Below are 14,035 nucleotides of genomic sequence, written 5' to 3' on the forward strand. Positions count from 1 at the left end.
TGGATTTGGCCAACATAGATCCATCCTACTTTGTTGAACTTGGTGGGAGCAGAGCACTGCCTCGCTTTTAAGAGACAGAGAAAAAAAAAAGAGTCTGATCTAACCAGGGAGAAGCACTGAGTGGTGCCTTCTGCCAATTCTGTGTTGTTGTTTTTTTTCATTTAGCAGGCAGAGAAAGGTGAAATGATTAATTGAGGAATGAATGGGTTCTCTATACTCCTCTTGTGCATCACAACAAAGTGGGTTGGAGGATTTCTTTTTGGGCTATGTTTCTGTACTTTTAACCATAGCAATGTAGTTTTCAGGTTGAAAAATATATATATTTTTAGTAATACTGTTTGTAAAACTTCTTGCATTTACAGTATTTGTTTATCTGTGTTATCTGACACCAATTTATCCCCTTAATTATCTTCTGTGTACTCTGCCTACAGGATGTCACTCTTTACCAGAAATTCCCAGCTCCAATCACACATTTCCAGCCACAAAAAGTCCCAGACTTGTCACAGGTCCAATGGCTGAAATGTAACCTTTTGAGTGTCTCATAGCTAATCCAACTATGGACATCACTCTTGAACTTTTTGGATTTGTCAGAGTTGTTGTTTTATTTTAGTCTGGGTTTAGAATTTCGGTTCACACATTGAACCTAAATCCAGTTCTGGCTGGAAGACGCAACATGTAGGATGTACCTTCAGACAGCTAGACGAATATTAGTGCTGTCTTCCTCCACAAATGTATGAGTCATGCTTTCTACACGAAGCAGGTGATTCCTTGTCTATTTTACAACAAGGTTTTTCTCCTAGTTGGCATTTTACTGTGGAGGTAGTAATAAGAAATAAATTATCAGTGACATGTCATTTGGCAGGACCGCTGTTATATTTTCCAAAGCACCATCTCACTCCATTAAGGTAATAATTTGAGCATTACACTGCCATCAGATTATGGCTCCGGAGCTGAGGCAAGTTTGGCATTCATCAAATTACAAATATCTTCTCAATGCATTATGATTGTTACCTACTATTAACAGTTGAGCTCATATATTGTGCACTCCACCATGGCTGCAATGAAATCCAACCATTGTGTTATAGTTATACACAGTTGAATGTAATTTGAAGTGCAAGACTTATTCACTGGAAAGTATTACAAGAAATAACTTCACAATGCCAACTTTATCCAACACAGCGACAACAGGCTTACATTAAGACATGCCGAAAAAATTGTATAATATAAGACTAAGTTAGCTGAAGCATCAAGGTCAGCTAAACTCTCTATAGATTTCTCTGAGTGGAAGAGTTACTGACTTCCAGACTCCAAAGACTCCTTTGGGGACTTTTCGACACGCACCAACTCAAACACTTCAAAACACCTTTTCATCTTACCTTTGTTTGTGCTCAAGGCATACTTTTTTTAAAGGTATAAAATGTTTTTTCTGCAGGATATGAAAAGACAGAGGACACATCAGAAAAGACATCCTTGGCTGACCAAGAAGATGCCCGACTGATATACCTCAACCAGCCACAGTTCACAAAGTTTTGCAGCAATCGGGTCAGGTAAGAAGATGATTTACAGGAACGTACTGAGAGGGAAATGTTGTCCGAGCTGATGGAGGATTTGGTCATTAATATTATGAAGCAAGTTGCATTTAGTTACTATCATGTGGTAAAGTTAAACGGCCCACATTGATAGTTTTACTTGATCAACTACATGCACTGAGCTGCACATTATGCATTTTGCTGCCTGTTCTCTGTCTCTGGGAAACAAAATGTCATCTGTTCTCAATGCAGCTACAGTGGCGCCTAAGAAAGAAATACCAAAACAACGGACAACCACAGTATTGTTTATCACTGAACTCAGAATGCAACATAAGCAGCAAATAATATATCTCCTCTGTGAGACTTTAGATGAAGACAACGTGGACTGTAGGATTTTAATGTTCAGCGGATCAGTATTTGCTCCTGTTTTTGTTGACCATTAAAAATAAGAAGGCTTCATACCAGCTGCACAAGGTTGACCTCTGATACTTAATATCCAGCATTTCCAGTGCAATTATTTAAGGGGATCATGGTTTTCCTGCGCCACTAAAAACAAATATTACGTCAGCTGCTTTAAATTTTCGCCAAGTGTTTTTGTTGAATATTTTGCTGTTGAAGGGAAGATGCGGTTATTTTCGACCTGGTATTGTCAACCCAGAGGCCATCAGTGGTTTTCATGGTCACCTGCAGCAAAACATGCCTTTAACCCGACATTAACCTTCGGAGCTGGAAGCAGAACAGTTGAATGAAGTCATGCTCTGACTGTTGAGCGGCCACTAAAATGTCAGCCTGGTGGGAGAGTTTCCCAGTAGCAAAAAATCTTGAAAATTTTTAACACACTTTAAAGGCCTTTTGGACATATCTCGCAAAGATTATGGTCCAACAAATGCCTTGAAGTGAAAAATTATTAAATACTTTGTGAACTCTAATTTACTTCCTTCTTTGTAGCCATACTAGAAAAAGGCAGACTGATTTAAAAATATTCTTTGTTAAAATTTTGCTTGCAGCCTGCTTTAATTACATCCACCACAGTGAAAACGGTGAACAGAGCCACTTCTGTTGTGCACTAGAGAGAGCTGCTCCACATGAGCATCCATAACAGCACCGCTAGCCACATGATATTTGATAAATACCTGCAAGATTTGTATCATCAGCGCTGCATTAGAGCAGATATTCCTCTTTATCCTGTTGCTCCTCTTGGAGGAGTGCAGTGCTTTTAGCATTAAAGGTCAAGTTTGTTGGGTCAGGTTGTCCTCTGTCAAGGAATATTACTGTTAGCATTCCTGCTGCATGAGCAGCTTGAGATATGTATGTGCTTACACAGGCACTGCTATAAACTGAACAGGAATAGTAAATGGGAAAAAGCCCATGACTACAAGTGTGTGTAGGGTAATTCCATTTGTTAGGTCAGCTTCATGCATTGACATGACAAATAATGGACGCAAGCAAGAAAGTTGCAAGATATGTTTCCTTTGAATTACTCAACCATAAGACAATGGATGCTGATTCTACCTTAGTTTGTTTTCTTTATCTTACTTTACACAGGATTTCTGCAGGACATTAAAAAGCATTAATAGTCATTAAATTGATTTTGCGAAAAGTAAGGCCTTAAATGGCATTAAAAATCTGCGTAAACTTGCCGAAGCATTGCGATAATTGTTGGGTACAATTGCCAAAACGTCACGTTTGAAAAGTTACCAACAGTCCTGAGGATTTACATTCAGGACTGCTTATTCTATTTGGAGTACTAGGTGCTTTGTGTTGAAATTGCAGTGTATTGCATCAGAAAAGTTTAATTAGTATGGTCTTTGCTATCAGAGAACACCTCTGCCTACTGTTTAAAAGTATATTAGATTTTTGTGACCTTGCTGGAGGCAGTCATTCAATGGAAGACTGCCCACACTGAAAAATAAAGGGAAAAAAATCACATTAGTTTGTTCAGCTGAATCTTATTCTGCAAACACCACAAACATTATGGGTAAAATACGGCGATTATGAATAACAGATCATCGTTTTACATTTCTCAGTATTCCAGACTGGTGTGAATATTGTGAGAACATGTATTGCTATTGATGTCCACCTCCCAGCTAAATCACACAGAATCACTTGGCGTGTGATCGGTTTAATACTGATGCTGTGTTAAACTTTCCAGATTTAATTAGATATCGGTTAGTGTACTACATGGAGAAGTTTGAATGTTTGCGACACAGGTTTACAACACACAGTAAGCTTTTCCAACTGGTTACCTCCGCCAAGGAGGTTATGTGACACCCGGCGTTTGTGTGTCCGTCTGTTAGCAAGATAACTCAAAAACGCCTGGGCAGATTCAGATAAAATTTTGAGGGGATGTAGACTATGGTAAGAGGATGAGCTGATTTAATTTTGGTGGCAATCCGGAAACGATCCTGGATTCTGTTTTTTTAGTATGTTTTTTTAGTATGTGTTGTATTCCCAATGCGTACTAGTTTTTGTCCCTTATCACTCACAAGAGTTCAAGTGGGAGTAGCAATGCATGCTGGGATGTGTTGTTTACCTCAGTTATAATGAAGGTCAATGTGAGCGGCAGAGCAGCAAGCTCCGATAGAATCTTCAATAAGTCGTCTTATTTCATGCAAACCACAACATTACATGGTGTCAGAGACTCATCGGATCGTTCGCTTCTAAAGAAAGGAGTTAATGATTGATCCATCGGGAGTGCCTACACCGCAGATGGATTGGGATTTGGCAAACCTTCCCGACGCATGGCGGAGATTCGTGCAGCACGTAAAGCTCATGTTTTCTGGACCGCTAAAGGGAAAGGAGAAAGACGCCGCGATATTTTTAACACTTGGATATTGACCGCAGATGAAGCTAATAAGCTAGACACTTATTACGGACGCTTTGAAGAGTACCTCATGCCTAAAACTAACACGATTTTTTGCAAGGTACAAGTTCAATGACAAACTGCAAGGCGAAGGGATGTCTTTTGAGCATTTCGTTACTGAGCTAAAGCTACTTGTGAAGCAATGCGGCTATGCTAATAGTGACGAGATGGTGCGTGATAGGATCGTATTTGCCACTAACTCACCTCATGTGAGAGAGAAGCTGTTAAATCAAGGCTCAGACCTTCAATTCCAACTCATGGTCCTTTACTGCATGGCTTTCCTGTTTTCCTCTCTATCCTTGGCGGAGGTCTGCGCTCTGAGTGTTTTTGTAGTTTTAGATGTACCAACTTTTGATCTGACTACAACATTTCCATTTTGTTTTCTGTCATATGATTAATGAAATGAACACTGCATTGTGCCAGCAGTAAAATACACAGCTTGCAGCTACCTTGGCTTTTGTTGAGTTCTTCTTTGTCTTTGTAAATTTTCAATTCCAAATGTGGCCAAACACTCGCTTCAGGCCGTGAAGACACAGGCTGTGGGCTGCTCTAAACATCTCATTTGTTCATCAGGACTGGTTGCCGTCTCAAAGTGACCTGTAGAGACACTTACAGAAGCAGGACCTGTGATAAATGATGAATCTAATCTTACAAGCAGACAGAAAACACTCACACTTGTCTTGCGTTCGCTTGATCTCCTCCCACAGTAGCATCCCTCCCTGTTCACCATCATAAAGATGTACACATAGTACTCCTACCCCATCACAGGCGGGCACCGTGGTTTTATGTAAGTGTTGCTGTGGACTGTTTGTTCAGCTGCTCTGGTTGATGGCAGATCTGGTTCTAATGTAAAGGTGCTTAATCACTGAGATGTTGACAGCTTATCCTGTGGCAAACAGGAGTGGCTGTACAAACTGTTTTACTGTTGAATATCCATGAAATATTGATGTTTTGTGTGGAAACCAAGGAATAATTAAAACATAAATAGACGTAGACACACAGAGGCAAACGCATAACAACACATGCACAGAGAAATGGCTGTAACTGTCTTGTGCAGTGCATCTTAACTTGACTTCCTCACCCAACCACACAATGATTTTTTTATTGCCTGGTATTTCTATATATTACTCAATATATTGGCTGGATTTTTATGTCATATTCATGCTTGTTATTAAAAGGCATTATTATCTAATTAAATACTAATCTATGCAATGTGATACCCTCTACGTCAGTTGGACTACTGCTTGTTTGTGTATTTAAAGGTACACATATGAGCTGGATATGTAACATAAGGCCATTCATCTATGGAGGTTACTGGTCAAACCAGTTTTTCGTCTTTATCCAAGCTATGTGTGCGGTTGTGTTTACAGATGAAATTAGATGGACAAGAAAAGACCTACATCGTCCTTCTTTATGCTGCAGCAGACATTACCTAACCGCCTGTCTGAATATACAAGCATCCTGTAGAAATAATGTATATATTATGATGCATTTAACTGGTAAATATAATATAAATAACAGTGTGATTCATACAAAGCTTCTGACTGGTGTGAATTGACTGATTAGTGATGATTGACTGTTGATGTGATTATTGCTCTCATAGCTAAAAAATAATGCTTGTCTTCAGCAGGGAGATTCACAAATACACTGCTTGGCTTTTTCAGGGGAGGGAGGGAAAGACTTTCCTCACTAAAAAAGTTCACCAACAACAAAGCAATTTGAAATTATAAACATGTTAGGCTAATTTGTGTGTTTCTTGTATATCTAATTTGTTATTATTAGGGCAAAAAACACAGAGAGATGCATTTCCTATGGCTACAGCCTCTAAAATCAGGTTTTTGTCGCATGAAAGAAATATCTGCTTCGCAAAGGTCTGCAATCAGGAAAGCATTAAAGTATTCACTGCGTGCTGCCAAACAGAGGGGATAGTCTGCCTTAATGCAGTAATGATGAGGGAGGCTGGTGATCTCAATGCATTTGTGCTCTCTGATGCCTCCAAATCCACATCATATTTATGAAAGCATCCCATGAGCAATGACGCACAAACACCTGCCCAGATCAATGATGTTAGACAAGTTTATTGACAGGAAATGAAGTCAGACACACAGTCCAGGGCATCGGGTTTGACTGTAATGCTTCACTCAATGCTAAATGATCAAATCTTAGGTTATGCTTACGGTTAAAACAAAACCTGTCTGTCTGCCTGTCTGAAGAAATACAAAAATGCCTTTTAAAGAAATATGCAGTATTTTTTTCATTCTTTATATGATCAAAAATAGACTTCTAAATACAATTAACCCAGCTACTGACAAAATCCTTATTTTGTGTCTGAAATTTACCCACTGCATTAATATTTTATCAGAATCAGACTAGAGGCTGGTGCTTATGTTCCACTCTGGTGTTTTGTTTGGAAAAGATGTGATGTGTCAATTAATGGTGTGGCTGAAAGATGAAGACAGTCCAACGAAAAAGCAGTGGAATACACACCAAAATAGGCATTCACAATGACGTACCACAGTGTTAATGATTTTACTATGGTGATGTCCTCTGGTCTCTGGTTCATAGCTATAATTTGATTTCAGATCTGTGTAAGTGAGGAGAGGAAGTGATCATCTCTTATCATCTTGATCATCAGCACACTGCCGAGAAGTAAAATGTAAGATCTGTGATCATGGGCATGAGTAACTAGAGATTAGACATGGTGTGCCTTACATGAGATTGTTTAAAAAATGGTGGAGTGAAGAAAACAACATGATGAGTAGAAAGAGAAGGATGGTCTCAGAGACAGGATGACAAACGCTTTGAAAGACAAAAGAAACGACGCCACGGCTTTCAGGATCACCTGCATCAGAACTTCGCAGCTGCGCTCTCTTTATATCTCAAGGGAATAGACTGTGGTGGTAGCTATGCATTAGCACTTAGGTGTTTAATACCCAGCTGGGTCACATACTTTCTATAACCATGAAGGCTCTGGATGATGTATGTGACTGTACTTAACGTACAATTATCTGCTCTTACTAGAATGAAAGGGTTAAATTTGCATCTAGCGTCGAGTTAAATAAAAGCCGGAAATGAAATAGATTCTGCAGGTTAGAACAATAAACAGTACGCTACAGTTTGTTGTACACATTTGTCCAAGCCCACACTTTTGTTTCCTTTCAACCATCATTCACACAAAGACACATATTGCATTGTCATTCCACTTCCCTGTTTTTCCTGGCAGATCTCGCTCAGCCTGTTGGCTTTTCATCTTATGACAGAGGACCTTTGGGAAACCCCTACAATGCTTTCTACATTCATGTGAATCTAAATGTATTTTAACACTGCTCTGTAAATCTCTGCTAATCTTATTTTTTTTACAGGTTACTCAGTTGTTAAAATGATTTTGTTTCACACAAACTGAAGTGATTAACCTTAAGATTAGACTTTGTATCATGAAACAAAGCTGGTTCTTTCTTGCAGCTTGTTCGACGAGGTTCGTCAGCCTCTTCAGGGAGGCTGATATTACACTCTGCTGCTGTCAGAACAATGCCTTGCTCTTATTCACTTGCTTTCAGTTCGTGCCAGACAACGTCACTGTACCAGGCTGCTATTAAGACAGTGGCTGTCTTTTTTTTTTTCCCTTTTCTTTTCTCAAGTCAAGGCTATTCCACTTCTTTATAAGTTTAATATGTGCTCATACCGCAAGAGCTAAAAAAATGCTTGTCCAATATTATTCTGTTATTCTTCCTGATGAAAAAGGAGAACCTAATGGGAGTAAAAACTGCTACCATTGTTTTAGATTGTTCAACACGGAGAAGAAGGAAGTATGCTTAACTCCTTGTTCATTGTATATATGTGAGTCGCTGAACATTTCTTGCGTGTTAGACTTAAATTCAATGGAATTTCAGATGCAGTCAGTGAAACATTCAAATTTTGTGGAAAACCAGAGAAAAAAGGAAAAGAATAGACACGCACTTAGTCTCTTTGGGTCTCACAGAAGAGTGATTAAGTGTTAAGGCCACATTTTAGTCACCAAAATCTCAGGTTTCCCTCTTCTTTCAGAGTGAAGTACACCTGGCAGCTCTTTGACCCATATATGTAACCTAGGACTAGTTCTGTCTTCTAATTCTGCAAAATTTGCCTGGCCAGAAGGACAGAGAGAGACCTGGCTAATTTCTCATACTGTTTTAAAAGGACAGAGCAGAAATTTAGCTGAATGTAGCACATATGGAGTCTTGAGTAATGCTTGTTTAAAAAGCTTTTGACAAGTGATCATGTATAAGTGACTGGAAAATTTTCAGTTTTGGACAGATCCAAAGCTGGCGAGGGAGTGTTCCTCTTTCCTGTTTGCTTTTCTCAGAGTGGAGACAACCCCGGGAAAATAATGGAGAGTCTGGATTTAACATAATGGGTCCTATGCAAAACTTTAAACTGACTTTACCTTCTGAATCCCAAGCAGTTTTTTGGTGTCATTTTTTTTTGCTCACTGTGGCCTCCATTTCCACTTCACCATAAAGTCTATGGAATCAGCAACAACCATGATCAAAAATAGAGTGAATTCACAAAGTTATAATGCAATCTAACAAACATGGGATAAACATATGCAGCGTGTTTCCAACTGTCCACTGTGTATTACCAATAGTGGAAATAAATTGCTCCGCATGTCAGAGATTGGCCATTTTATTAGGCCTGTTCATGTTTGCAACTTCTACAAGCTAGATGTTTTTCCACACTCCATCCATCCATCTGTTCTCTATACACCACTTTATCCTCACTAGGGTTGTGGGGGTGCTGGAGTCTATCCCAGCTGACTCGGGTGAAGGCAGGGGACACCCTGGACAGGTCGCCAGTCTGTTGTTTTTCCACACTCAAGAAAGTTATTTTACAATGTATCGTGCATCTTTCAACAACTTACTGACAACTTCCTCCTCTGTATGCAGTTTTTTTTAGTCATGTTGCTTTCATTTTAGTGATAAATTATGTCTTATTTTCCATATATATATATTTTTTTACTCTCCTCGGAATTTTTGTCTCATGACTGCTGGTCACAGCTGAGGGAATAATGGCTTCTCAGTTGTGCTGAGGACTGCTGATGTTTTTAGTTGTCTTATTTTGTACGAGATCTGATTAGTGCATGCAGTTCATCTTGGTAATTTGATTTGAATAAGACGTGTTTTCCTGACAGAAAGATATGTCACACATGATACATTCATTATTGTCGAAAGTTGAAATTGTCCGACATTCAAATGTTAGCAACTGTTTCCAGCGGAATTTCCCGCCATAGTTTCTGTGACAGAGTCCTCTTTCTATACCACTCTCAGTTCGATACATCTTGATGTTTTGGTAGAATATCATAATACAAAGTGTTACGTGTGGCTGGCTGCTGCCTCTCTCTTTGCTCTCTCTGACCTCCCTCCTCCCTTTACCTGTGGAACTGCAGCACACCTGAGTGCTGTTAGCACTTAAGGAGGAGGAGGGTATTTAGGGAGGCAGGAGAGAGCGGCAGGCAGAGCAGAGGCATGAGCACCACAAAGCTACACGTCTTCCCCGGACAAACACGTGAGGGTTTTTTGTTGTGTTTGTGCAAACTTTCCTTTCGTGATGAACAATGAGTTCTTCCCTTTTCAGGTATTTGATTCATTCCCCCCCCATGCATGTTTAGATTGCTGGGTTTTGTTGTTTTAGTTTGGCTGTAGTTACTGGTAGTTCTATTTTCGCTGTTTTCCTTTCCTAGCAGTTATTTTCGGTTAGGCAGTTTAGTTAGGGATGGTGACTGGTCTGAGGGCCCATTGCCGGGTTTGCCACGTTCACCACCCCTGTTTTGTTTCTTTTGGCCAGCAGCTATAGCCCTTTTCCTTTCACCATTATTTCTACCCTGATTAGTTGGATTATTCATAAATAAAGCTATTTTTTCCCCTTCACCAACACACCCGCCGTGCCTGTGTCCAGTTTATATGTTGCTGGTCTTTTGTTTGTTTGAGCCTAATTTGTTAATTTTTAAAGAGGCCGTAATAAAAGTAATAGAACCCCTTATGCCAGGTTGGTGCTAAAGGATCTTATCTAAGGTTTCATGTCTGGGCTTATGATTCTGTTGGGATAGTTTCTTATTTGAGAGCATCTGTTAGAATGCTACATTTTATTTCTCTTGTAGTTACTGAAAGAACAGATTGCAATTTGATTTTAATTAGATCTTTTATTGATGCTACATTCTTGCCTCTCCAAGAAGTTAGCTCTTTAAGCGCCAAAGTCGCAATATTGTGACAAGCAACATTGCTGAACATAACAAGCCATTAACCTTGCCAGCAAGTTGATTTCTCGCAATATTTGTGAGTTCACAAATCTCTCAAGAAACCATCTTGCTCCGCTTCCGCCTTCACTTTTCGTACAGAACCAAGTTGGTTCGGGCCAATCACGCAGCAGGGATAATGTGCGGGATATCCGGGTGTGACGACAACACCAAGCGCCAGTAGATCAAAACAAACATGGCAATGGAGGACAACGATCGCAGTGTTTCCCCTGGGTTGAAATGGCTGTGAGGCGGTGGGGTGTAGGCAAGGGCCAACGGGGGGGGGAGTGCGTGCGTGCGTGCGTGCGTGCATGGTTTGTCCCGGGCAGACGAGCGGTGGCAGGTGTTAGCCGACCAGCTAGCGGGGGAGACTGGGGGAGAGCAGCCAGCGGACCCGCACAGTTAAAAATGACAGCTCCGGTGGCTTGGTGCTTTCCGTTTGTTTTTGTTTTTTTGGGCGCGGAGCAGTGAGGCGGCAATTTCGGCAAAATTCTAGTGAGGCGGTGGCCTCTACCAGCTAGGCGGCCCGCCTCGTCGGTCATATAGGAGGGGAAACACTGCGATCGTGTAGATGCTGCTATTAAGTCAGTTTTACTTTGGCCACACCATAGCACCTGCACGCAACCCGATGACGACTAGGCATGGGCCGGTATGAGATTCTGACGGTATGATAACCTTAGGCAAAAATATCACGGTTTCACGGTATTATGATTGCAGCTCTAAAATGTTAGAGTAAACTAGCTGTTGTTATCCATCTTAGCAATCAAGATTCATGAAAGAAAAAAGTTGTGGATAACTTTTTTTTTTTTTTTAACTAAGGCAGTTATGGTAACTAGCATGCTAAGATAAATCCTTAGCAAGCTAGTTACCGTATCTGCCTCAGTTAAAATATAAAAAAAGTTACTAAAAGATAGAGATGAAGAAAAGATAAGATATGGTAGTTACCATATCTGCCTCGGTAACAAGCTCATTTCACTAATGTCAGACGCTAATACGCTTGTTCATTTCAAGACAGCACCTTTAATTTAGCATACAGCGATGGGTGGTGCTCCCGTAGATGCGCTATCATATTCGATGTATTGCCTCCTCGGGCTGCCACTGTCCTCAAGCACGTTTTGCACGTCGGGCGACCTTCTTCCTCCAAGCCGTGGCCGTCTGGCTTTTTACGGTAGCCGAAGTATTCCCAAACAGCCGACTTAGTCCGCTTGGACGGCGGAAAAAGTTCCGGGGGCTCGCCTCCTTCAGCCATCACACAGCCTGCAGAGCTGCCTGCTTGTCACTCACAACAAACGCAGGTGAGCGGGGGGAGGGGCGCTTTAGGCTGCAGCTTCACACAGCGTGAGGGACCTCTACTTTCTCCCTGATGAGACGTCACATAAAAAAAAAAAACGCTCATACCGCAGGAACGGTATGACGGAAAATTTTAGTGGTTTTGAAACCTTGACTTTTTCATACCGTGGTATACCTTAAAACCGGTAACCGGCCCATGCCTAATGACGACATATTAAAGTTTGCCGCGATTGGCTAAAAACAAACCTGTCAGAGGCGGGACATACTGTTGCATTGTCCAATCCGTGCCTCTTTCCTCCGAACGGATTTACATGGAGCGGTCCCGGATTGATATTGAGTACTATCAAGTACTACACAATTATTAATCTGGCTATTGCCAGGTTAACAAGCCATAGCTTCAAATATAGTGCCTCATGTAGTTCCTACTTTACACCAGGAGATGGCGGACATCTGGAACTTCAAGCTGAGCATCATTTATGGGCGTGTTTTCATTCAAAGTTTTGGAGTTTACAGAGTTTGAAAACCGAGGAGACGAGACTCGTCGTTGGAGTGTATCAGAGCGCAAGATGGCGCATTTTAGAGTGAGAAAACTCACCATACTGAGAGGTCTGGTCAACGCTGACAAAGTACTTTGTCAAGTAATGGTTTACTCAGATTCTGAAGAGGAATATTCACCCTCTGATGAAGTAGTTCAGTGAGACAAAGTGCCGCTGCGTCTGTGCGTAACGGCAGCGGGTCGGTGCGTGATGACAGTCCACAAGCAGCACATGCTGGAGCCGATGCTTTGCTTCACCGGGTCCGGGGTGGCAGGAGGGGATGTGGTGGGTGTAGCTGAAGTGGTCAAAACACCGCTAATGATGAGGGGGATAGTGGGGGTTGAAAAAAAACGCGGAAATAGCAGCAGACGAGACGGAGAAAATGTACTGATAATAACGATGGAGGCTGCAGTGGCGTTCACGGCCCCGTCGTAAATGACGATGATGATGGCAGGGTTTGCTTGACAGATGTGGAAGAGTTTCACAAGTGGATCAGACATTTTGATAAGCCTGTTGGGTATTGTTGAGACAGGGATCTGACAAATTCTGAGCCAAACAATGCCATCTTGATCGATATACATCAATAAAGTTATGTAACCCTTTATTTGTTTACAAACATTGTGACGTTTTTGTGGGCGGGGCTTATGCTGGAGGAAAAAGCGGAGCGAGAAGTCAAGCAGGACTGGGAGTTTTTAGTTTGCGCTGCAAACTCGAGCATTTTTAACCCGTTAAACTTAAGTGTACCGCCGGCGGTACACTTACTAATTTGCATAGGAATTTAAAGAATGCCCGAAGGCTGCAATCGCGATTATATAAACACTATACGCCTATGGAAAGCTTAGATTCTCATGAATCCGCCGGTATAAACCACTTTCAGATGTGATTACCACAGCGGGTAATATAAACACATTTATCCGACAAACAACGAATATCCATCCATCCTTTCTCTGTACACGGCTTCAACGTACACAGCGCGACTCACATTTCCGGGTTCATTATTACACACAGATGAAAATATTCCACAAAAACGGCCATAAGCTAACCTTGGTCATCCAGACAACACAAGCCCGTAAACTATTTTGTCCAAAACATGTCTTGAAGTCGGTATATAATCCACGAATCGGTCGTTTTCAAGGAAATGCACCTTGCGATGCGCGTCCAATATTCCCTGTATTTCTCGTCATATTTAACGGGTTATTGTTTTTGATTGTATTTTTTCTGTGTCTTGTTGTGTCCTTGTTCTTATGGTGTGTGTATTTGGACCCAGTGTCTAGAATAAAGCTGAATTGAATTGAATTGAATATTTTTTATTTACAAATAGAATATTAGCGATTTTTTTGTACTGAAAATGGCTGGAATTGACTGCAGCTGATCGTCTCTGTCCAGTATTTTCGCCTCAGTGCATTTAACCACAACTGTCTTCGTTCCCTCTGAGCACGAGTGTTCGGTGGAATCCTATAAAACTTTAATTTGCGTTCGCCAATGTCATTCCTCCTATTCTGGCATCCAAAAACACAGCAGGACGACATTTTAGAAAAGTTGATAGAGC

General features: G+C 41.0%; 1 protein-coding gene across 2 annotated transcripts in view; it reads left to right on the forward strand.

The window, feature by feature from the left end:
- The window catches only part of atp8a1 (ATPase phospholipid transporting 8A1), a 113,106-nt gene that overhangs the window by 17,445 nt on the left and 81,626 nt on the right, over positions 1–14,035 (forward strand). For both annotated transcript variants that reach the window (XM_022199400.2, XM_022199402.2), the window contains exon 2: positions 1,433–1,547. In XM_022199400.2, the coding sequence (XP_022055092.1) occupies positions 1,433–1,547 (115 nt within the window). The remainder of the gene's footprint in view (positions 1–1,432; positions 1,548–14,035) is intronic.

This window comes from Acanthochromis polyacanthus, chromosome 10, assembly GCF_021347895.1.
Source record: "Acanthochromis polyacanthus isolate Apoly-LR-REF ecotype Palm Island chromosome 10, KAUST_Apoly_ChrSc, whole genome shotgun sequence".
Taxonomy (NCBI): domain Eukaryota; kingdom Metazoa; phylum Chordata; class Actinopteri; family Pomacentridae; genus Acanthochromis; species Acanthochromis polyacanthus.